This window comes from Macaca nemestrina, chromosome 13 (assembly GCF_043159975.1).
Source record: "Macaca nemestrina isolate mMacNem1 chromosome 13, mMacNem.hap1, whole genome shotgun sequence".
NCBI lineage: Eukaryota > Metazoa > Chordata > Mammalia > Primates > Cercopithecidae > Macaca > Macaca nemestrina.
In genome coordinates, this window is record NC_092137.1 from 87,068,481 (window position 1) to 87,093,992 (window position 25,512).

At 37.8% G+C, this 25,512-nt stretch overlaps 1 protein-coding gene across 3 annotated transcripts in view; it reads left to right on the forward strand.

Annotated features, from left to right (window-relative positions):
• LOC105465404 (lysine demethylase 3A) overlaps positions 1 to 25,512 on the forward strand; it is a 52,086-nt gene that overhangs the window by 7,567 nt on the left and 19,007 nt on the right. For all 3 annotated transcript variants that reach the window (XM_011713870.2, XM_024787647.2, XM_011713871.3), the window contains exons 3-11: positions 834 to 989; positions 2,059 to 2,169; positions 6,008 to 6,110; positions 7,366 to 7,490; positions 7,657 to 7,729; positions 7,835 to 7,923; positions 14,859 to 15,022; positions 17,157 to 17,668; positions 20,971 to 21,175. In XM_011713870.2, the coding sequence (XP_011712172.2) occupies positions 834 to 989; positions 2,059 to 2,169; positions 6,008 to 6,110; positions 7,366 to 7,490; positions 7,657 to 7,729; positions 7,835 to 7,923; positions 14,859 to 15,022; positions 17,157 to 17,668; positions 20,971 to 21,175 (1,538 nt within the window). The remainder of the gene's footprint in view (positions 1 to 833; positions 990 to 2,058; positions 2,170 to 6,007; positions 6,111 to 7,365; positions 7,491 to 7,656; positions 7,730 to 7,834; positions 7,924 to 14,858; positions 15,023 to 17,156; positions 17,669 to 20,970; positions 21,176 to 25,512) is intronic.

The following is a 25,512-nucleotide window of genomic DNA, read 5'->3' on the forward strand; positions in this document are numbered from 1 at the left end:
TGTAAACAATTCCTACTCATAGATCACTCCCAGAAGCCCACTTTTAGACTGAATTTTTTTAATGTCTTAAAATATGTATACAAATAAGAGTTGTAGCCTTAGGGTTAAAAGTATTATGCAGGTCAGAAGCAGAAAACATTACAATTACTTGGAAAACAGTATTTCAAGGTAGTTTAACTTTCATGTAAGAAGTTATAGTTCTGAAAAACTCTGTAGTCATTATATTAATCACTTGTTTCTATGTTATCAAACTAGTAGTTTTAGACTCCAAATTCTGTGGTAAATTTCCTAGCTTATTCAACTGAAAGGGATATTGAAGATGTGCTATATATTAGGCCTTGTGCTAAATTCTACTCATTTCAGAGGAATTCAAAAGCAGGTGGTGGATTGTGGTGATGGGGTGTTGTCTGAAGCCCACTTATATTGTCAACAGAGAGTTACAATGCAATTCTATTAAGTACATCTTTTGAGTTTCAAATTTTTGTCTTCCAATTCCAAAAGCTCAGATGTCTAATTAACTTATGTAAACACCTGCTAAGTAGGGGTTCTTTGGTTTCTGGGCTTCCCAGGGGTTTACTTTAGGGACAGAGACTGGCCCAAAAAGCCTTGACTTCTGCATCCCGAAGTGAATTGGGAGCCAAAGCCTGGTTCATGTGTGATTATGTATTGTGGGCTGTGACGGGACGTGAGGGAGCTGAAAGGGGGAAAGCACATCCAGATAAAAGATTCACATAGAATAATGAAGGTATAGTTCATTATTAACTGGGGCATTTGTAATGCTTATTTTTACAAATTGAATCTGCTTCCCCCACCCCCCAATTTTGTCTGTCTAGGTGTGTGTGGAATTTGATGGGGAATCTTGGAGGAAAAGAAGATGGATAGAAGTCTACAGTCTTCTAAGGAGAGCATTTTTAGTAGAACATAACTTGGTTTTAGCTGAAAGAAAGTCACCTGAAATTTCTGAACGAATTGTACAGTGGCCTGCAATAGTGAGTAAAACTTGGGCTTATTGAACTCCTGAGAAGAGGGCGTTTTATCCATTGTGGGTAAAATAAGGAATATATAAATGTAATGCCAGAAAGTCAGAAAAGTTCGCAGGATCTCCTGCCAGCCCTGGAGGTAGTAGTGGGAATGTCTAGGTCAGAAGGCAGGAACCTAGCAGTCATATGCAAACATATAGATCTGTTTGGTTTGGCCCTTGCAATACTTTCAAAACATTTGAATTAATTGCCTACTTTAAAAAATGTGGAGAATACATCTAAAAATCTAGATTTCCACTGTCTCTTAAAAAATCTACAAGATAATGGCAGCACTGGAGCCTTAAGGCAGCAATAGGCTGGAACTGAATAGTAGCTGTTGCCTTGTTTCCTGTATGGTTTCCAGTCTTGATCTTATGATCTTTAAGGTTCCCTCTGGATTATTATATTTTTTGGCTTTAAAGATACTGTAAGTCAGTATATGATTGTGCTTTATCCACATTGTAAAGTGTGGTGCAAAGAGAAGAGTGAGCGCTGTCTGGAGAGGGCACTTTAGTCTTTATAGGACTTGAGCTGGTGCTTCAAGGAGTAAAGGTTGGATCTAGATAGTTTGGAAAGGCCGGGAGAATAGTTGAAGGCTGATCAGATTGTGATCAGATTTTGCCCATAAGTGAAAAGAGCTGCCATGGAGATTCTTGAGAGATAAGGGTTGTGGTTAAAGTTTTATTTTGCTCTTTGTATTTTTTTTCCAGCTGTTTAGAACTGGGTAAAAACACAGGCCTGTCTCCCCAGAAAAGTGTGCATACAAACAGTTTTTGCATAAATTTTTGGGAAACCATGAATCTGTGGACCCAGTCCTGTATATTAATAACTCCCAAACGTCTATCTGGTTTAAATTACTGGGTTTGAATAAAAATTGTATTATCTGTGGCTGCATAAATAGTAGTTGTGAGATAACTTGCAGTAAATAAAAAAAATTAATGGCTTTATCACTTTCTCTGTGTATGGAAAATAGCCAGTTCCTATTTTCAGAATTATGCTGACAGCAGTTATGATGCTAACGTGTTTTCTTTTGTTTTAGATGTACAAACCTCTGTTGGACAAAGCTGGTTTGGGATCCATAACTTCTATTCGCTTTCTGGGAGATCAGCAAAGAGTATTTCTTTCTAAAGATGTTTTGAAGCCTATACAGGTAAAACATAGAAACAGTAGTAATCTTTAGAAACAGAAATACGAACTCCTTTAACATGAGAAGTAAAGTACAGTTGAACCTTGAACAGTGCGGGTATTATGGATGCCGACCCCTTGCACAGTAAAACATCTACATATAACTTCGATTCCCTCCAAACTCTGCTAATAGCTTACTGTTGACCAGAAGCCTTGTTGATAAACAGTTGGTTAACATATATTTTGTGTATGTATTACATACTGTATCTTACAATAAAATTAGCTAGATAAAAGAAAATGTTATCAAAATCGTAAGCAGAATACATTTAGTATTCATTAGGTAGAAGTAGATCATTATAAAGGTTTTTATCCTTGTCTTCATGTTGAGTAGGCTTTCGGTCTTGCAATCTCAGGGGTGGCAGAGGTGGAAGAAAATCTGTTGATAAGGGGTCTGCAAAGTCCACACCTGTGTTGTTCAGTGGCCAGATGTATTGATGTTGATTGCTCTAATTTAAATACCTAACGGGAAAGAACCCATCCCATCATCAATTAGGTGTTAGACTCATTCCTCAGTGTTAGCTTTTGGGTTAGTGCTGTCCATTTATGGTTGAAAGGACTATAGTTGATGGTGTGTGTGTGTGGAAAACACTTAGGTAATATGAAAATAATGTTTAAAAGTAGACTGTTTATATACATATATGTGCATGCACATATATACACTTATGCATACATATATATAAGCAGTCCTCATTATTTGTAGATTCTATGTTTGTAAATTTATTTACTTGCTAAAATATATTTGTAACCCCAAATCAATACTTGTGGTGACTCATGGTCATTCACCAGTACTTACAGAGCTGCAAACAATTTGAGTTGCGTGATGCAGGTTCCCAGCTCCTAGCTAAGGTTAAATAGGTGATGTTCCACCTTGTTTCACTTATGCTGTAAACAAGTGTGCTTCTTGCAGTCTAGTGCTGCATTTTTGTGCTTTTTTTTTTTTTTTTGGTGATTTCACTGTTTAAAATGGTCTCAGCAGCAGTGCTGAAGTGCCATGATGTGTCTTAGGAACAAAATGTGTTAGATAAACTTCGTTCATCTGTGAGTTATAGTGCTCTTAGCTGTGAATTCAAGTTTAGTGCATAAGCAGTGTATGTTAAATAAGATGTCTTTCAACAGAAACGCATAAAACAAGATTATGTGTCAATTGTTTGATGAAAATGTGACCAGAGGCTCGAAGGAACCTATGCCTGTATTTCCCCTAGGAGCAATGGTTCAGTATTTGTTAATAAACCATTTTTTTGCAACTTGATAAAACTTAAATACTGCAAATGGGTGAGAATAGACTTCACGCGCCTGCACAAACACACATTATAGTAATATTTATCTTTTAGATAATCATTTATAAAGCTGAATAATCTTCTTTACCACTTTCTGTTTTGTGACTTCATACTTGTTTCTTTGTGGTATAGAACTCTGAAACCTATTTGCTAAAAGTGGTTTGGGGTCAGTGGTTACCGGGTTGCCAAGCCTGTGTTGGGAAGCCCAAAGCACTGGCTTTCCCTCTACTTGAGTCTCATCCGTACTTCCATATCTGGAAAGTGAGTGAAAACAGGATTCATAATCTGAACCTTATTTTATAATGTATAAGTAATGGAACAGAGGAAGATGCTTTCTCTTAGTTAATTTCAGACACAAGTTCTTAGGTTAATACCCATCTGGATATTTTTCCTGCCTTAAAAGGAAGACTGACCTGCTTGCAGGGATCAAATAACATATAGGGAGGTTGTGGATATTTTGCTTTAGTGAGTGATAAAAGGAATTTTTTATTCTTAGTGATGTTTTCTGAATTTACATCTTTCCTGTATTTAAGGTTTTCAGTTAAGGTAGAACTCTAGTTTTGTTTCTTGAGGTTGAAAAAGAAACATCTAAATTAGTAAGTTTATATTTATTCTCAGAGGGGCTGTGAGCCATCAGTGTGAATGTTGTCATTAATACAATATTAATATATAATTAACTGGGAGAAATATAATGTGTGGTCTTTTACTGATGTTGAGTTTTCAAAGTTTAGTACTTCAGATAATTATCTTGTAGATATGGGTGATCACAGTAGGCTGTACAAAAGTCCACATTGGGGGATGTGATCACCCCAGTAGGATACTTGCTCTAGATAATGCACAGAGCACGTGAATATCATTTGGCATATGCAAAAATTGGGGTTGAAAGTTAGGGTCCGTCTTTAGATTGAATTTCACTCAGTTATCTGTGGGTGAGAAAAAGATAAGGTATCTGGACAACTGTCTTGCACTTTTGGGAAGCCCTAAAACTCTTCTAGGTAGCCTGATATTTTTCTACTTTATTGAAGCCCTTTGCAGTTCTTTCCATTATTATGTACTTTCATCTTGTAGTAGGAATTGGAGAATACAATTAAATTTTTTGAAATTGTATAAACAATACATGCATGAGAAAACAAAAACGAACACGTTCTGGTAATTAATATTGATCTCTTATGGAGACCCTAGGTTTGTCTAATGTTACTTGGCAAAAGAAATACATTTTTCCAGTGCGGCTTCTCTCTCTAACAGACTATTTATCCTTCCCAGTGGGAAAAATGGATGAACCATTCTTGGTCACTAACCATTTCACAGTGGCAGAAAAGCATAAAGGCCTGATATTGGAAGGGCTTCTGTGTTTAGCACTGTTTTTTCTTTGCCCTGCTAGAATTCGGTTTGGCAGGTTATTCCTATTGACAGTTTCTGTATTACATTTATCATAACTGGGTGTGCACACAAAGCCAGAAGACTGTGGAATAGTGCCAAGAATGGAGCTGCTGCCAAGAATTGAATGTTTCAGAACTGGCTTACTCTGAAGCCTGAGGCTATTCATTCAGATTTTCTGTTTGTCCCCCCACATCCCTTTTTGTAAAAAAAAAAAAAAAAAAAGCATTTGTAATACTAGTTATGTTAAAATAATCTGTGTGAAATGGGTTGTTAAAAACAGCAGTTTCTTATCAGGAAGGGAGCTGAAGCTTGGTCAGCTTTAAGGTGCCTTAGAAAATAGAGTTTTGGCCTAGGTAACCAGGCCGAGATGTGGTTCAAGATTTTCCCTAAAATTGCCATCATGGGTGCATGCTTGCTCATCCCCAGGGTGGCCACTGGGCACAGCCATGGATTCACTAATGGGAATATGGAAAAAAGGGCTGCCCATAATCAGTGGAGTTTGGTGGAAAGAGATATGTGTACCTTTGGAGTTAATCTTTATGATGTATCAAAAGGTTTGGAGAACACTGATTAAGGAAACATTCTTCTGATTGATGAATAAACTAACTCTCAGTTATGGTCATCTACCCCTGCTAGGAGGTTACACAGTGTATTATATGGCACAGGCAGTGTGTTATATAAAATAAAACCCAAACAGTAATTGAAATGAATTGACCATGTACATCTGTCTCTTGTGTGTCTTATCTGTGTTTTTTGTCCCTTGGATTTAGATTGTGATTTCCCCATCCACAATATTTAGGATACAGAGTGTTTTTTACTTGGATTGACCAGCTATTTGTTTGCTTGCTTTTTTCCCATCGACAAAGTTAGTCATATTTAAAATTATGCTTTGATCTGCTCTTAATATTTCCCATGCTTCTAGCTTGGGATGACTTTACTTCAGTCTGCCTTATAGCTGTGATCATTTGATGGTTTAGGACTTTTTGAGCCATCTGGTTTACTGGAATTGGAATGATTTGGGCTATCACATGGTTTGTTGACACTACTTTAACCCATTTGATTAACCAATTGAAATAGCCCACTGGAATTTAAATAACTTCTTATTAACTGTTATTCCTTAACATGTAATGATTTTTCATTTTTCAGGATGTAAACAGTCTTCGACTTTCTCTTACGGATAATCAGATTGTCAGCAAAGAATTTCAAGCTTTGATAGTGAAGCATTTAGATGAAAGCCATCTTTTAAAAGGTATATGCATTATCTAGTGTTGATAGTTCATGAGTTGACCAATAATTAGCTTGTGAGAAACTAGGGTTTAGCCTCTCATTCATTTGCTCATTGAAATTTCTTTTTTTCTTTTCTTTTTTTTTTTTTGAGACAGAGTCTTGTTCCTAGGCTGGAGTGCAGTGGTGCTGTCTTGGCTCACTGCAGCCTCTGCCTTCCAAGTAGCTAGGACTACAGGCATGTATTACCACACCTGGCTAGTTTTTGTATTTTAGTAGAGACAAGGTTTCACCATGTTGGCCAGACTGGTCTCAAACTCCTGGCCTTAAGTGATCTGCCTGCCAAATGTGAGCCATGATGCCCAGCCATTTCTTTCTTTTTTGCTCAAATAAATTTTTAAGAGTTTTAAAATTTGAAATTCAAAAAATGTGTGTGTTGCTAAAACCTCTGAAATTTGGAAAGTTTGGGGATTATATGAAACTAACAGTAAAGTAGGGCCAGGCACAGTGGCTCAAACCTGTAATCCCAGCACTTTGGGACGTCCAAGATGGGAGGATTGCTTGAGCCTAGGATAGGAGTTCAAGACCAGCTTAGGCAACACGGGGAGATGCCGATCTCTACAAAACATTTTTAAAAAAATTATCCCAGTGTGGTGGCACATGCCTGTAATCCCAGCTACTCAGGAGGCTGAGGCAGGAGGATCACTTGAACCCAGGAGGTCAAGGCTGCAGTGATCCCTGATTACACTGCTATGCTCCAGCCTGAGTGACAGAGCAAGACCCTGTCTCAAAAAATAAATAAATAAATAAATAAATAAAGTAGATATTTTTAAAGCTCAGCTATATTTTGATGTGGAATTTGATATGTTTGGAATATCAGCCATATAAAATGGATAAGTCATTAATTTGATACTCCTTACTTTCCCATTTATGTTACTGAGTTTCTACAATCATACATTTTTTTCTGTGATTTTTAGATTATCAGACATAGTATTTCTGTTGGGGTTCCTGAATTTGATTCCTCTTAAAACTACACAGGACAGTGAGTGAGGTCTTGATGAATTGTCTGATACGACTTCAGTCTGATACAAAATAAAAAGTTTAAATTTTCTCTTAGCTTTTCTGAAATGTCAGTCATCTTATGTTTGTAGTGATTCTTTTAATGTTTACTTTTGCATTTTTTAAAAAAAAGACTTAGGAAAAGATTGTCCTGGATGATGTTGCTATTGGGAGATAATGCAAATGGTTCTAAGTTTTTTTTTTTTTTTTTTTTTTTTAAGGTGACAAAAACTTAGTTGGTTCAGAAGTAAAAATTTATAGCTTGGACCCATCTACTCAGTGGTTTTCAGCAACCGTTGTAAGTGGAAACCCAGCATCAAAAACTCTTCAAGTCAACTGTGAGGAGGTAAAGACAACAATAACTCCTTGTAAGATAACTCGACAAAGTATGATAACTATACAAAGCATGTATGATTTTCTAGGCACTAAATACCTTTATTATTTGAAACTGATTTTCAGTATGTTCTTGAGCATTTTTATTTTCCTGTATGTTTGTTTCATTTATTTTTAAGATTCCAGCACTGAAAATTGTTGATCCATCACTGATTCATGTTGAAGTTGTACACGATAACCTTGTGACATGTGGTAAGATACGTTATTAAAATCTTTCTTCTCCTTTCCCTTTTCCTCCTTTCTTCTCATATTAAGAGAAACAGGGAAGCCAACTTAACCTATTTTTAAATATTTTAGGTAATTCTGCAAGAATTGGAGCTGTAAAACGCAAGTCTTCTGAGAATAATGGAACCCTGGTTTCCAAACAAGCAAAATCTTGCTCTGAGGTAACCTTTATTTATGTCACTTGTGTAAAGCTTTCCTTAACTCTAACATTGCATGGCTAGTTTATATTTTTTTAATCATTTATTTAATTATTTTTGTTTCAGAGATAGGATCTCACTCTGTCACCCAGGCTAGAGTGCAGTGGTGCAGTCAGAGCTTACTGCAGCCTTGAACTCCTGCCTCCAGAGTAGCTGGAACTGCAGGCATGTGCCATGCACGACGTCTGGCTAATTTTTGTGTTTTTTGTAGAGATAGGGTCTTGGTATGTTGATCAGACTGATCTTGAATTCCTGGGCTCAAGCAATCCTCCCGCCTCAGCTTCCGAAAGTGCTGAGATTACAGTCATGAGTGAGCTACTGCCCCTGGCTGCATGGCCAATTTTTTTAGTGTTATATTGCTGTCTGCTCTTCTTTGCTAGTTCCAGATCTTGGCCATAATTTCTACACTGAAGCAGATGGAGATAATATAAGTTTATGGTTCACTATTTTATGTAAAAAAGTTTCATTTTTTGGTATTTGCTGGAGATTCTCAATAGATTTGACAATTTCACCGTGTGGAAGTGTTCTTAAAGGTAAATTGAGTTGTGTGTGTCAGTGCCTGGCATGAAAAGAGGGAAGGAGCCTTAGAATTCTGAGTAGTTTGGGTGTTGAAATAGGACCCTCACCTTCTGAATAATAAGGAATTTTAATTGGTCGTTTGTGATTGGGTAAACAAATGTATTTCAAGGGAAGTGATTGGTTTGCCATTACTAATTTCTGCCCAGAAAAGTATAGGCTTTTGTGAATGCTACCATGGGTTCAGGTACCAGATTTAATTCTGTTCTGAAATAGTTACCATTTGGACCAAGACTATTTCTTTTTTAGGTGAATTAAATCATTAGGACCTATTACAGTACAGATAACTTTTTTGCACCTTCGGAATCCAAATGCACTTGTCACATGGATAGTTTCCTGTGTTATAATTATTGAAAACTCCTTTATAATGCTCTGCCCCAGCATGGAGTTTAAAATTTAAAAACTGACCAAGGCCAGGAGAAATGGCATGGGGAGTGGGCCAGGAAGCCAATGAATGAATCTAGGTTTTTTGATTAAGGGCAGACTGGACTACAGCATCGACTGGAACCAAAGCTAGCACTGTGCCACACAAACACTTGAGTCTATGTAGCTAGGATGGTTAATTGGCTTTCTTGAATCTTTGCCTGTATACAGGCAACAGGAACTTTGATACTTCACCAAAAGCTTTGTAAACCAGTGTCTGAAGCCTCTGCCCTCCTTTGAAAGGGTATAGGCTTTGACTTCTTGAGTGGAGGCTCAGGTTGTTTAGGAAAGAATGAAGAAGTAATTATGGAAATTAGTCTTACTACCTTTCATTTTTGCCTTAAAGTTTACAAGGTAATTTCAAGTACATCCATCCAAAAAACCAGTTACTGTATTAAGTACTCACTGTGTGGTAGATACTTGATCCTGGAGATTGAAAGGTATCTGGAGTTCCTGTCTCAGAGTCCATAGGATAGTGAAGGAGACAGACTTCCAAAGGGCTCCCACAAGTGCAGGGGGAGTGCTCTGGGCAGGAGCTCTGCAGGTGCCTCAAGCAGCCTGGGCAGAACCCGTGAGACAGAGAGGACATGTCTTGTTTGGTGAAGGGCAAATGTTTCATTGTGGCTGGGGCACAGGAGGCGTGGAAAAAGAGAAGCAGGGTCAGAGATAGGAAGTTTGGGTTTTATGCTGCAGATGAAGAAGGGGTGTCTGGGGTGTTAGGGGTTTTAAGTTCAGGAGATTGACTTAAGCTTTGTTAGATGATGGATGAGAGAAGGATATGAGAATAGAAATGAGGGCACTGATTAGGTTAGTTGTATTGCACATCATAAATAGGCTTGAGGTGAGGCGGTAGCTAAGGGGGTGGAGAGCTATTTAGGAGACAGCATTAGTTGAATTTGGTGGAAGACTAGGTGTTAGGACTGAGGAAGCACAGGAACCTAGCTAATGAAGTAGGTAGAACAAATGGAATGTCTGCCTCAAAGAACATGACAGTTCTAGCTTAGGAATCCCAAGTGACATGGTCAGGCAATTATTTATGATACTATATAGTCTCCCAGTGTAGAAAGGGGCTGAGCTGGTGAGGAATAGGGGTCCCTGGTCTAGAAGGGAACAGATAGTAAGGCTCTGGGTAAGTAATGTGGCCAGGACTACACAGAGGATGTCAAGCTCAGAGACAATATTGTCGAGTAATCCATAGTAGTAGAAGCTGAGAGATAAACAGGATAGAACAATAATTTCTTTATGTCAGGTTTTAACATTAGAGAAATTATTAGTAGTCTAGAGTTAGTAAGTATCAGTTTGGAGAAGTTGGTTGTGTGTTACCTGTCATGGGGAATGTGTCAGTGTAAATTGGAGTATGATGAAAAGGAGAGCTGAGCTGCGAGGTGTGCTGAGGAAGAGGGGTCAGGAATAGGAATGGCATATCCTGTTGGATGGTGGAGCAATCAGTCTGGGGTGCAAGCAGAACTGAGGTCAGTGGGAACCTCCTGTGGGGGAATGTGCCTTCAGAGTGTTGAGTGTGTCAGCAATGGGAAAGGCGTTTGAGCAAGTAAATTTCTAACCTTCAAGGAGGTACTTGTAAAATGTGGGTATGTAGACATATATGATGTGATCCTGTCTCCTTGACTCAAATTCTTAAAAGGTAGGGAGCATTACTTTTTTATCTTTCTCAGCATGTTGCCCATATTATATGTGCTATTGAGCTGATTGATGGGCACATTAGAAGCTATTAAAAAAAATAAGCCTGCACTTTAGCCTGGAGATAAGTTTCTTAACTTCTGCATCTAAAATGATAAACTAAATAAAGTGTTTTAAAAATGTACGTTGCAGCTCTTGAGCTCTATGCTAGTCATGTCATTCTAAAGGGAGTTGAAGGTGGTGGATTTTTACCTGGGTTTTAGAAGTGTTTAAAAATTTTTTTTTATTATTAAGCTCATCTCATTTTAAAATTTTTGGTTAACCTAGAAAAGTATAGTAAAGAATAGAATCATCACTTATAATTATACTTCTCAGAGACTCTCTGTTTACATTTTGAAATACTTATTTCCTATCTCTTTTTCCCCCATATGTATCACAGAGACCTGATTTTTTTGTTAGTTTTTTAAAACTAAAAACCATAGTCTTGTAGCCTCCTTGATTCCTTTGCAATGTATTATAACTATTATTCCATATTGGCAAATATCTTTCATTCTGGGTGATTCTTGTAATCAGACAAGTTTTGGATATACTGGCCTGGCGTAGATTTCAAGAGGGCTGGAGAGGTAAAGGGAGCAGTGGGGAAGGAAAGTATTTGAAAATGTATGAGTGAAAGGTGAGTACAGTAACACACTCAGCACGATTCTCACTGTGTTTGCACTTCCCAGATGTGTTGGACAGGCACTTTTAGGGTGGTCTTTGGAAGACAGGCATTTGGGATTAGGTAGGCAAGACTCTTGACTGTCTTGATGAATACTTTTGGTTAAGCTAAACCTGTTTGCCAGTGATATCTGGCTCCTTGAAGGTCTTCTCTGCCTAGCAGACTATTCCTCAGAGTTACGATGTTGCCTGGTTAGTTGGGAAAGAGTCTGCTGAGGAGTGTGAGCCAGCAGTGTCCTTTTTAGAATTCTATCATACACTCAATTATATTATCTCCGTCTGCTGGCAGGGAGGAACTATTGCCATGACTGGTATAGAAGACCTTCAGGGAAAACTCTTCAGGTAAGAAGAAACTTTGACCCTTTGTTGAGTCAGAGGCCAGTGCAGTGGTGCACTTGTGAACATGGGTTTGGGAATTGGAGTCCTGTTCCTGTTGAGCTACACCTTAGGAAAGTTGTAGAAGGAAATACTTGAGTTTCTTAAAGGAAAAGCACGCTAAGTTATGCTAATTCTAACACACGGTGACAGAATTGAGAAAGTTTTCGCAATGTTTTTCTGCTTTAAGACAGCTCATCTCTAAAATTTGTTTTAGCACCAGGCACTATGGTAAAGCACAGCCCTGTAAAGTATACTTTATAGGAAGAAAGTGCTAGGAAGTGTTAGAGACTGAATTTCAAACCAAAGGCTAACGCCAAAATCCAATAGTCTTCATCACTGTGCTGTTGCCACTGCTCTCCAAATCTTCTCCGTGGTGTGGTGAATTACCTTTGTATAAATAGCAGATTTCTCTTTCTTCCCTCCTTCCCTCTGTTCCTCCATCCGTCCTTCCAACAAGTTAGTATTTGCTAGACTGATCTACAGTGGTGATCATCACTTCCTATCACTTGAAGTAACTCATAAGACTTATTGATTTATAGCTATTTAGGAATGTTATGTGCCCACAGCATTCACTCATTCGTATGTTCATTCCGCCAGTCTTATTTATTGAGCATCCACTGTATGTTTGGTTTTATGAGGTATAACGGTGGGTATAAGAGCAGGGCCTCTGCCCATAAAGAGTGTGCGTCCCATTGTGAGGAGACTGACAATAAATAAGTGAAAGGTACTTTCATGGCGTGATAAGGGCTATGAAAGGTATAAATAGAAAAATGATAAAGAGTAAGGGACAGCTTTTGGGATGCTACTTTAGAAAGAGTAATCAGAAATTCTGAGAGGGTGACATTTTAACAGACTTGAGGGTGAAGAGAGAGAACCAACCAGCCACTGAAAACGATGTAGCCGGAGAGATAACAAGCACACAGGCCCAGGCAAGAAAGGGCTTAGAACACTAGGAGATGAGAAAGGAAGCAAGTGTAGTTGGAGTACTGGGAGCAAGGGGGGCAGTGAAAAAGATGGGGGGAGGAGGAGCAGGAGTGGGTAGGAGACTGGACCACATGGGATTCTTGTAGGCAGTGGACTGCCATGATCTTATTTGATTTATGTTTTATAGAGATTGCTTTGTGGTAGGAGAGATCTTGGGTAGTATGCAGAGGATTCAACACGAATGGAAGGAAGGTTGGTTAGGAGACGTAGCTTAGGGGAAAGATGGTAGTAGTAGTGACATGGAAAGAAATGGGTAGATTCAATACATACTTTGCAAATAGAGGCAAGATTTATTGGTTTATTGATTACATATGGGAAATTAGAGCGATGGAGGGTTTTTTTTTACTTGAGCGGCTTGATTTTATACAGAGTAAAAATTTATGCTTAGGTTTATAATCCAAATTTCTTAAGTATGTTGCTCTTGGGAGAGTAAGGAAAGTTATTAGTGTATCAACTCTAAACATAATTCAAAATAAGGATGGTGACCTATATGAGGAAAGATAATTGGTAAAATTGAGCCCTGAATAAGCATTTCAAAATGATTTGGCATTAAACTTTGGGAGACTAACTTCAGATTAACAGGGAATTGTAAGCTATTAGAAGCAAAAGGGACTTTAGGAATAAACTAATTTCCTCATTTTAAGGATTAGGAAACTCAAAAAACACCCCAAACCAACCATAACACCTTCTGGAGAACATTAAGGTTCTATTTAACCAAAATTGAGTTGACTGAAATAGTATAATATATGATCAGATAATTTTGTGCCTAAAAATAGTTGAAACTATGCCAAAACTTGGCATGTGATTAAATTCTTATTTTTCAGATATATCTGTTTAGTATATGCTAGCCAGTCTTTTCAAGGCTGTCATAGTAAATTTCTGAGAAAAACATTCATGAGTAGAGTACATGTAAATATATTCAAAATTGTCAGGTTTTGAAAACCTGCTGGCCAGGCGCAGTGGCTCATGCCTGTAATCTCAGCACTTTAGGAGGCCAAGGCAGGCGGATCACTTGAGGCCAAGAGTTGGACACCAGCCTTAACATAGCAAAATCCTGTCTCTACTAAAAATACGAAAAATTAGCCGAGCATGGTGGTGCATGCCTGCAATCCCAGCTACTCGGGAGGCTGAGCCATGAGAATTGCTGGAACCCAGGAGGCAGAGGTTGTAATGAACCCAGATGGCGCCACTGCACTCTAGCCTGGGTGATAATAGTGAGACTGTCTCAAAAACAAAAAACAAAACACAAAACAAAAAATCTATTAATGGAAGTTGTAATCAAACTTTAGAAGTTAGTAACTAGAAGATGAAGAAACTTTGGAGATTCTTCAAGTTTAGATTTGGTGGTAAGGCAAGATGATTGAGAAAGGTATATGACTTAAAAATTTAAGCACATGTGAGGAGCCTGGTGAGATGGGTGAATTGATTTCCCCTGGTTCAGCCATAGACTTGTTGTCTTGAATTTATCTAGTCTCTTTTTTCATGGTGGGAAGTTTATTTTTGTGAATGGTATAAACTGTTTAGAAGTGGATTCAATACTTATATTTTTGTGAAGATAAAATTACCTGAAAAGGGAACGGGGACAGGTGTCCCAGCTTTGCCCACAGGCCTGTCATAACTTGATATTTTTTGCAGCTTGGGATGACTTTTGTGACTTGATGAGCCACATAAGAGCAAGAACTGTCCTCAACTTTTATTGCATTGCAAAGGCTTATCTGGATACCAGATAGGCATCGCTGCCTAACACAAGAGTCCTATGTGGTCTGGTCTCCTGCCAAACTACGCAGTAAGTGCGTGGTGGGCACTCAAGTCATGCCAAAGTGAATGCATGTGAAACTGCCACCGTTTAAAATTGTCACTTAAAAGTTCACCTCTGCGTTGTATTATTAAAGTAATTGCCACCTGACTGTTTTCCTGGCACAATAGTTCAGAGATCTGAAAAAGATAAGCTTGTGATCCTTTGTAGGAAGACATAAGTTTTGTGAAAAGTTGGAGTGATTTATTTACAGTCTTAAAGCCCTTAATTTTATAGTTTATCACTTGTTTCACTTTCTTCTTTCTTTTTATTTGGCAGTGGTATTATGCTTGTTTAGTATTAAGCAAATGATCTTAAATTTGGTAGCATTTTATTATTTCTTAACTAGGGACTTCCTTTTAATATCTGTTGGTTTGGTATCTTCTAGGCCTCTCCCAGTATGTGTCCTGTACAGTCTGTACCTACAACAGTTTTTAAGGAGATACTGCTTGGCTGTACTGCAGCAACTCCACCTAGTAAGGACCCAAGACAGCAAAGTACTCCTCAGGCTGCCAACTCTCCACCTAACCTTGGAGCAAAAATTCCTCAAGGGTGAGTAGTGATTTGTTAAAGATGTTTAATTATAATAATAAAAAATTATTTTAGTCATGGCTCATTGTTTTTATCCCCGGTTGTCCAGGGAGATTTTTCATTAGGGTTTCCGAGAAAAGATAGATAAATGCTTTTGGAGGTGAAAAAGTATAGAAGGCACACAGCAACATGGAAAATGGTGTAGAAGTGAAAGGGGGCATGAGAAAAGAGACTATCTTGATACAGTGAGAAGGATCAATTGAAATAGTATAGACATTTGTAAAACAAGTGTCTTCTTTGAAGGAAAAGGGAACAGATTGGTCGTACATGGAAGACTGAGGTCAGTGGGAGTGTGAAGAAGCAGTGAGACGTGATTACAGTGAGAGATTCTCCTCAGTCTTTACATGAGCTGACCCAAGTATAGTTGAGAAATATGGCAGTAGAGAGGGTTCTAAGAAGAATAGAGATGAGGAAGCAATAGCTGTAGGTGGTACTGTTACTAACTTGTAGAGGAAGAAAATGAATATGAAATGTAAAGTTTAAGTAGAAATTTAATGTAGTTACAAGGTTGACAGTGCAAGTAGTTTTAAGGGAAGGGTCTCTTTTGGGAAGTGGTGGTGGCCTATATAGGCAAGCAGTTGATACAGACTTAAGATAGAGGTCAGAGAGACTGTGGTATAGAAAAGTAGGTTTAGAAGGTGGGAGAGTGGCTGAGCACACTGGTTCACTGGGAAAAAGCAGGCAGCCTGGGATAGAGCTTGGAGGATGGCCATGTGGCAGTCAGACAGGAGGAGGAGCAGTCTTCAAAATAGAAAGGGAGGGAACTTTAGGAAGTTCAGTGATATCCAAGGAAAGATTTTTCATCTGAGTGTTTAAATGAAAAATTCTTCTCCGAGATGAAATCCTTTGGTAGAGGCAGGAACAAAAAGGTATAATAGAAAAAAAAGACTTTGCATTTTTCTTGAGAAAGAACTCTAGGATGAATTTCTAAGAAACAAAAGTTCTTCAAGGCTGTCCCTAGTAAGATGTACAGGGAAAATACCAAATTGTTCTTTGAATAACCAAGTAATCAGCTATTCTATTTGCTATGTGTCCTGATCACTGAACAAACAAGAATGAAATTATTCCCTGTTAGGGCTGGTTACATGTTCATAGCAGAAAAGGGTTTTGTGCTGCTGCCAGTTTGTTAGATTTTTTGTTTTTTGAGGTTCTTTTTTTAGAGACAGGATCTTGCTCTGTTGCCCAGGCAGGAGTGCAGTTGCAGTGGTACAGTCAAAGCTTACTGCAGCTTTGAACTGTTGGGCTCAATTGATCCTCTTGCCTCAGCCTCCCAACTAGCTGAGACTACAGGCATGTGCCACCACACCAGGCCAATTTTTAATTTTTTTGTGGAGTTGGGGGACTAGCTGTTTTGCCCAGTCTGGTCATGAACTCCTGGTCTCAAGCAGTTCTCTCATCTTGGCCTCCCAGAATCCTGGAATTACAGGTGTGAGCCATTGTACCTTGCCCATTGTTCGTTTTTAATCAGATTTTGTGTGAATATCTTTGAAGGGATTTCTAACATTTCTTACATACATACATATTTTAGAATTTTTGTCTTGACACATTGACTTTTACTAGAGGTTCAATTTTTGACTCTTGGCAAGTAGTAAGAATGCTAGTTTTATCTTTGAAATTCAAACGTAATCTTCATCATAGAAAAAAGTTAGCAGAGGTGTCTCTGAAATTAACAAGAAAAAAAAAAAGAAGAAACTTTCAGAATTGCCCCTACACAGAGTTCTAGTTTTGATATTTATAAACCACAGAGCTCATCTGCTGAGTGTATTCTTTGGTTCATACAATATTTTGTTTTGAGAGAAAGCTAAGGTTCGTTGTGCTGTGAGAAGTAGAGCTAATGGAAGAAGTTAAAGATTTCTGAGAACATGCAGACAGAATTTAGGGTTGTATTTTTCTGAGTGGTTATGATATTTTTGCAGAACTGTTGACGACTTTTAACTCCAGCTCACAGAAACCTATCCTAAATTTTGTAACATACAAGAAATTTTCTTTTTTCTTTCATGCTCATTACCTTAGGGAACCAAACAGTTTGTTTTGGGAAGATAATGGAGAGAGAAAAGGAGGCCTGGATGCTAGCTTTCTATATTATCTTTTTCAGATGTCATAAACAGAGTTTGCCAGAGGAAATTTCTTCCTGTCTAAATACAAAGTCTGAAGCTCTGAGAACAAAACCAGATGTCTGCAAAGCAGGGTTGCTCTCAAAGTCCTCTCAGATTGGAACTGGAGACTTGAAAATTCTCAGTGAGCCAAAAGGCAGCTGTACTCAGCCTAAGACAAACACTGATCAGGAAAACAGATTGGAGTCTGTTCCACAACCATTGACTGGCCTTCCTAAGGAGTGCTTACCTACAAAGGCTTCTTCTAGGGCAGAATTGGAAATTGCCAATCCTCCTGTACGGCAGAAGCACCTAGAACATGCACCTTCCCCATCGGATGTTTCTAATACACCAGAAGTGAAAGCAGGTGTCAATAGTGATAGCCCAAATAACTGTTCGGGAAAAAAGGTAGAACCTTCAGCTTTAGCTTGCCAATCACAGAATTTAAAGGAATCTTCAGTAAAAGTAGATAATGAAAGCTGTTGTACAAGAAGCAACAATAAAATCCAGAATGGTGAGTGTTTCTCATTATCTTTATTGGTAGAAGGTAAGAAATGGTAGAGATATATATATCTGTTGTCCTATGAGAAACTATGTGAAAATGACTTTGTAGAAAGTCCTATGTCCTATGAGAAACTATGTGAAAATGACTTTGTAGAAATAGTTTATACAGTCAGAGAAGTTGAAGGTATAATCCCCAAATCTCAGAAACGATTACTGTTAATATTTTGGTGTACCTAGTTTCATGTATACACAAATGGGTTCATGCCAACAGTTTTACCCTGTGAATTAGTGTAGATATCTATTAGTATTTTAAAGCAAGGATTCTGTTATATTCATTTACCATATGATTTAACTGGTTCCTATTAGGTGGTTCCCAATTTTTAGGTTAAGAAAATTTTGAAACAAAATCTAAAGTAATCTAGTGATTACTTTATTTCAGCTTGTCAGTTTCTGTAACATCCAGGTTGGAGTAGGAGAGGTGATCTGTGACAGGTAGCTGAGATTTAAAATTTTAGAAAAGATGCAGAATTGTATCATTTCTGGAAAAGGGACTTGGGTTGAAGTTGTTAAGGATAGGGCTGAAATACCAGGAAGAGTCTCTTTGCTTAAGGGGAGGTCCTGCTGCACCCACAATTTAAAACTACTCTTCTTATAGGAAAAATGGTACATTGTACTTGATGCTACTTACATGAAGTTTGAGGATGCATTACAATGGTGGTAGTTATCAGAAGCTCTGTTACTAGAGTTAGAAGAACAGAATGGAATTTCAGCATGTCAAAAGTTTAGAGCTATTAGAATTTAAAGATGCCTTTTGATCACTGTTAGCTATGTGGGAAATTGGTATGGATTTTGTTAATGTTTTAGGCTGGGCGTAGTGGCTAACACCTGTAATCCCAATACTTTGGGAGGCAACTGTGGGCGTATTGCTTCAGACCAGGAGTTTGAGACCAGCCTGGGCAACATAGTGAGACCCCATCTCCACAAAAAATTTTTTAAAAAATCAACCGGGCATGGTGGTACACACCTGTTATTCCTAGCTACTGGGGAAGCTGAGGCAGGGGGGTTGCTTGACCCCGGGAGTTGGAGGCTGCAGTGAGTTATGATTGTACCTCTGCACTCTAGCCTGGGCGACAGAGCGAGAGCTTGGCTCAAAAAAAACGAATAAAAGCAACCTACGAAAACAACTTATTTATTTGGATCAGTAAAAATGAATATATCTACACTGCCTTTTTAATTGCAGGCCTCTGTAAAATTAGAGGGCAAGATGGCTGGATTTGACTTGTGAATCTTTTTAGTATAGCATTGGAAGAATAGAACTTTCTTTGCCTAGCAATACTTCTAACCTAGCTTCTTCATTGAGGTTTAAGTTAATATAGCTGTTAATTTGCATAAAATTAATTGCATAAGATTATCCTATTCTCAGAAATTATGTAACACTCAAGAAGTACATATTCATAACCATATCCTTGTTCTATTTATTCTTTTTGAATCATCAGCTCTCACACTCAGCTAGTTTTTGAAGCAAATTAATATGTGAAGAAGCAGTAAAGATTCTAGTGCAGTAAGCACATGATAGATACACAAGTGAGTTATGGAGTCCAGCTTTGTCTCATTTAATATATTATGCAGCTATTCTCCATCTAATGGATTGTAAAAGAAGTGAAATACCTACTTACATCCTGGACTAGCACATCCTGCTATCTACTGTGACTTTTTTTTTGATTGAGGTGTGAGAGTGTGATCAGAAGCCTTCCGTGACTTCTAATCTGTGTCCACTAGTAATGCATGTTGGTACAGAAGGCTTGGAAAACTTTTTTGCTCCTTTCTTGCACTTTGGGTCTAGAAAACAAAAGCAAACTGGAGTCAAACAGCTGCCTTTTTTTCTGTTCAGATAGATAATGTGGCTCCTCAGAAGTGGGCATTGCATTTTTCTCTTGACTTGGCTTTGAATTCAGAGAATCACTGATGGTAGCTCCTGTTGCTCTCCTCGGTAAAGAGCTAGATTTAGACAGTTCAACTTTCTTATTTCTAGATATTTCTTCGTGTGAGCCAGGATAGAACAGGTAAGATAACCTTTTTTGCCTGTGATCTGTGGAAGCGTGGCCCAACTCAAAGGATGATGTCTTTCAATATCTGAGTAATTAAAATTACATCCTTGAGCTACTAATCTCTTTATTTTCTTTCCTTTCTTACTTTACCTTCTCTTTCACTATAACTGAATAAGAGTGTTTAAGGGATCAAGGACTAACAGCATCATGTTGAAATTTACATGTGGTCTAGTCCTGCTTTAAAAGAGAGGTAAGATTAGATCATCTCTAAGGTAATTATTGAAGATGTTTACTTTATTTAAAACCTTCTTTGGTTTAGGATCTTCGCATTTTCTCCAAGACTGACCTCTCTCACCCATCTCTCAACTAGTTCCCCAGAAGCTGTTGGTTTTTGACTTTTGTTTGTTTGCCTAAAAACCCACTTCCTTCTTCTCAGCTCTCTTGGACCCTAAGAAAAGGTCTTTTCTGTTTTCTATTAAATATTCCTTAAGGCTCTTGACATACAAATGGATTCCTTACTTTGTTCTCTGACACGGTGATTGCTCTTTCCTAATACATCTCTACCTTTCTTTAGAAACCATATTAACATTTCAAGTTCTCTGGCTGATTACAAGTTAAAACATAAAATCTGCATTTACTTAGAATTATAATCCTGTCTGTAGCCAGTGTTCTTAATCCTGCATAGACCACATGAGCAGAAGTGGAAGACATGTCAGGAGTCAAGTGACAGGCATTTAGAAGATGCTGTAACCCCGTAGACTGAGGGGCTATGTAGGAAAGTGATTTGTTTATTGTTATTTTTAGAATGGTTAGTTTTTGCATTGTACTTTTAAAAACACACCTTAAACCAGTCTTTTTTGCATTTGGAACATGACAGAGTGGACGTCCACAAAGTCAGGCCTTTACGGAGGTGAACCTCAACAGAGTTTGAATTAAATACCTGATTTGAAAACATCCTAAAATGTAGGATTGTGAATAGAAGTATACATTAACTTTAAATTGTGAGTCTGGCTGTTTAATTTCGAGTTTTATGTTGCCAAATGGATTCAGCAAATAAGAATTGTTTTATAAAGAGAGTAAAACTTTTCCAGTTATTCTGAGAGTTGTTTTCTGTTGAGCCATTTTTGGAAATTACAGTTGAACCAGGAATGGAGAAGGGAGTTCTCTTTAAGGGAATATTGGCTTTTTGAATAGAATTCAGTCATATATGAATGTGGTGTTAAAAAATTTGAGGTCCTGTCTCCTTTATCTTTTGTTTTCCTAGCCCCTTCCAGGAAGTCGGTTTTGACAGACCCAGCTAAACTCAAAAAGCTGCAACAGAGTGGCGAGGCCTTCGTACAGGATGATTCTTGTGTGAACATTGTGGCACAGTTGCCTAAGTGCCGAGAGTGTCGCTTGGACAGTCTCCGCAAGGATAAGGAGCAACAGAAGGACTCACCTGTGTTTTGCCGCTTCTTTCACTTCAGGAGGTGAGGCATTTTGGGAAAAGTTCAGATAATCTGGGCATACTTTTTATGCTAGATCATCTAACCTACCTTTTTTACTCTTTTATCAACAGTAAATCTAGAAGTAAAAAGGTGGCAGATGTTGCATTTGTAATCACTAGGTTGGAGAATCTAGATCTTATTGCATGTGACTTTTCATTCTTATTTTTGTTTTTTTTTTAAAGTAACGAAGCTTAAAAATATAAACTTCTATTTCTGAAAGGAACAGTCATTATAGAAAAATGTTGAAGCTTCTGAAAAACCACTACAAATAACTACTATTAACTTTTCAGTGCATTGTACGATCATAAAATGTATTCAGGCATACATAGTTGGTATACTGCGCCTTCTGTTTTGAATCTTATTTTCCTATTATGTAGTAGGGACCTCTTGATCATAACCTTTTTCTTAAAATACTTTTGAATTTCTGTGTAAGAGCACATTATAGTAATGTTTGATAATTTATTTCACCAATTCCCTTGTTGGTATTAAGATTATTTTGTATTTTTTGTGACTGGAAATAATGCAGAAATGATCATCTTGTCCATGTCCCTGATTATTTGCTTTGGGAGGATTACTAGAAATGGCATTTCTGGGTCAGAAGGTGTGTGTGTTTTAAGACTTTGATACACATGTTCTGTCAAGTTATCCTGCAGGAAGGTTGCACCTGTGTCCTTGCCCACTGCAGGGTTTGAACATGCTCCCATGGTCTCTGTACCATTGGCAGCAGGGAGAGGCATATCTTTTAAAAAAATCTTTTCCAATTTTATAGGCAAAATTTTCATATATATATATAAATTCAAAATCATATATATAAATATATATATAAATATATATCAAATCATATATATATTTATATATATTTATATATATATTTGATTATATATATTATATATAATATATATAATATATATATAAAATATATATATTATATATATAAATAATATATAATATATATAATATATATATAAATTATATATATAAATAATAATATATAAATATATATAATCAAATATATATATAAATTCAAAATCATTTTCTTTAAATTCTTCTATCCTGAGTGAAGAAAAAAGCAGCCCTATCTTCTCTTTTGTTCATATAGAAATGAACAGTGTTGGCATAGTTGAACTTGAGATAGAATTCACTTTCTCAGAAATCTAGGTACTTTCAGGTTGAACTAACTCTAATCATAAACAGAAGAGTTGACTTCAATTTCTTCCTATTCTCCTCCTCCCCTTTCATTTTATCTAAGTGAAAAGATTGCTGATGAGCTGAATTAAATGCACAGGGAATTTAGATCATTAATTATATATGCTTGTAATTTTCAGATTCAGGCTTATTTAACAAAATAAGAATTTTTTAGATACTAGTTTGCCCCATTCATCCCTTTGTAAATTGCAAAAGCACATCATAAAGCATGTGGGTAGCATTTAGAGCTGTAATACTGTTAACATATGTTAACATATGCATATATTAATATATTTTGAATAACTCCTGGCCCAGAATAAGCTCTCAGTAGAGGGTAACTCTATTTCCCTTCCTCTCAAGAATTTTTTTCTTAAACAGGTGTGTTACAGTGCATGTTCATTTGTATGTGTAAGTATTTTGAAGAAACTGAAATGGTTGTGCTTTGTACAGGTCTTTGTGTTTCTATCATGCACTTGATTTCATGTTGTTATGGCTCCTCTGCTATGAAAGGTATAACTAGATTGGATGAGAGATTGGTTTAAGTTGCAAAGGCATTTTAGGGAAGAGATAATTTATTTTGTTTTGTTCTTTGTAATATGATTAGAGCTTTTTTTTTTAAACCCACTATATTTTTGTAACAGTCTAGAAGTCATTGACTTTATGACTTAGCTGTTTTTTTCATTTTTGACTTCTTTAAAGGGGAGAGTACCTTTGCCTAATGCTGCATAGTAGAAGCCAGTGTAGTAGAAACTAGAAAAAACTCATATCTTGGTGAAAGAATATCATAATTTAACTTTTTTCCTGATGTTTAGAGTGAAGATCGAGGCTGTCATTAGCCTTCTCATCAAGTTTGTATCTCATTAAACTCTTTTGCAAATAAAATAGGAGTTAGGGGTAGGGTCTCAGTGGTAAGGCTCAGTTGCTAGGTCCTGTTGCCATTACGTCTCACTTTGAAATGCTTTCAAATTTATTTTTTAGTGTTATGACTATCTCTAATTTGGACCGTCAATTAAAAACTTGCATCTCTCATTTGGACTGCTTGAAATAATTTGCATATGTTAGCTAACAGAGTCTTGTCCTTCCAGTTTATTCTACACTCTTTTGGACAAATGGTTTTTCTAAAACACAACTTCGCGTGTGTCTCACATGATGACTTTTGATAGCTGCCCAGTGCCTAGCAAAGTCAAGGTCCCCAGTGAAATAATGAAGGCTTCAGCAATTGACCCCAACTTACCTCTGCAACTTCTTCCTGATTCTTACCTATTTGAATAAACCCTTTAGTCTAATTGGTCTGTTGTCACCCTGTTCACCTTTAGTTTTCTTGCTTTTATATGAAATACTGTCTTTTGGACATACCTTCTTTCACCTAATTGTCTACCTTTTCTTGCCAAAGCAAGCTCAGTTACTCTCTTTACCGTGAGGCCCTCATCATATTGGCCCACAAAACTCATAGTCAGCAGTCAGCACTTCGTCCTCTGCTCTTACAAGAATTGATGACTGTTACGATATGTTACAGGCTACTTCATTGTGTTTTATGTCTATTTCTTATGTCTCCTACTAGAAATATTTGTTTGTATGTATGTATGTATGTATGTATTTACTTATTTATGTTTAGAGACAGAATCTTACTCTGCTGCCCAGGCTGGAGTGCATTGGCACGATCATAGCTTACTGTTATGTCAAACTCCGGGGCTCAAGTGATCTTCCCATCTCAGCTTCCCAGGTACCTAGGACTACAGGCTTCTGCCACCATGCCTGGCTAATTAAAAAAAATTTTTTTTTGTAGAGACAGGGTCTTGCTATGTTCTCTGGGCTGGTCTCGAACTGGATCCGTCTCAGCCTCCCAAAGTGCTAGGATTACAGTGAGCCATTGTGCCTAGCCAGAATACTATATTTTTAGGCTGGGCATGGTGGTTCATGCTTGTAATCCCAGCACTTCAGGAGACCAAGGTGGGAGGATTGCTTGAGCCCAGGAGTTTGACACCAGCTTGGGCAACATGACAAACTCCTGTCTCTACAAAAAATGGAAAAAGAAAATTAACTGGGTGTGGTAGTACATGCCTGCCTTCCCAGCCACTTGAGAGGCTAAGATGGGAGGATTGCTGAAGCCTGGGAGGTGGGGGTTGCAGTGAGCCATAATTGTACCACTGTACTCCAGCCTGGGGCATTGGAGTGAAAGCCTGTCTCAAAAAAAGAAAAAAATATTTTGTGCTTTAAAAATTTAAAATACATAGCTTATGAAAAAAAATTCAAGTGTTACAGAGTATTGAAGGCAAATAATGAACAAATGGTCTGCCCTTTGTTCCACTTCTTAGGTTCTGAGGCCCATTTTAATGCTTCCCTCTTTCCAGAAGCTTGGACAGTAACGTGCAGCTGGAATTCATATAGGCACCAAGTACCTCACAAACCAGTGTGGCCATTGCTTCAGTGACTGTCTAGCGGTTACCCTTCTTTAGCTGAGCTTTTGTCTTGAAGCAGTAGTTGTATTTAAATCTGATCAGGTTATTTATCATCTTCTGTTTGTTAACGACTTACCTTTGTAGTAACTTACGATTTTCCTGCTCTTAAGTGCCAAGTCCAGCAGGTCGAACAACTATCCCTGGAGGCAGTGTGATTATATTGGTTTGAGTGCAAAATATACCTCTCTCCCCTTCTCCTCGCTCCTCTTTCCCCGTCTAGCTTGTCTTTTGGGGAAAAAGTGTTTTGAATCTTCCTACTGACATTGCCAAATAATCATTGGCTGTGATTAGCCATGGAGATTACAGAAAACTAGGAAGGACTTTGTTGATTTAAATAGTAATTACAAGTTGTGGATGGGCACGGTGGCTCATGCCTGTAATCCCAGCACTTTGGGAGACTGAGGCAGGAGTATCACCTGAGGTCAGGAGTTCAAGACCATCCTGGCCAACATAGCAAAATTCTCTACTAAAAATACAAAACTTAGGCAGGAGTGGTGGTGCACGCTTGTAATCCCAGCTACTGGGGAAGCTGAGGCAGGGAGAATTGCTTGAACCTGGGAGGCGGAGGTTGCAGTGAGCCGAGATGGCACCACTGCACTCCAGCCTGGGTGACAGAGCGAGACTCCATCTCCCCCTCGCCCCCTCAAAAAGTAATTACAAGTTGTAAATCAGTTT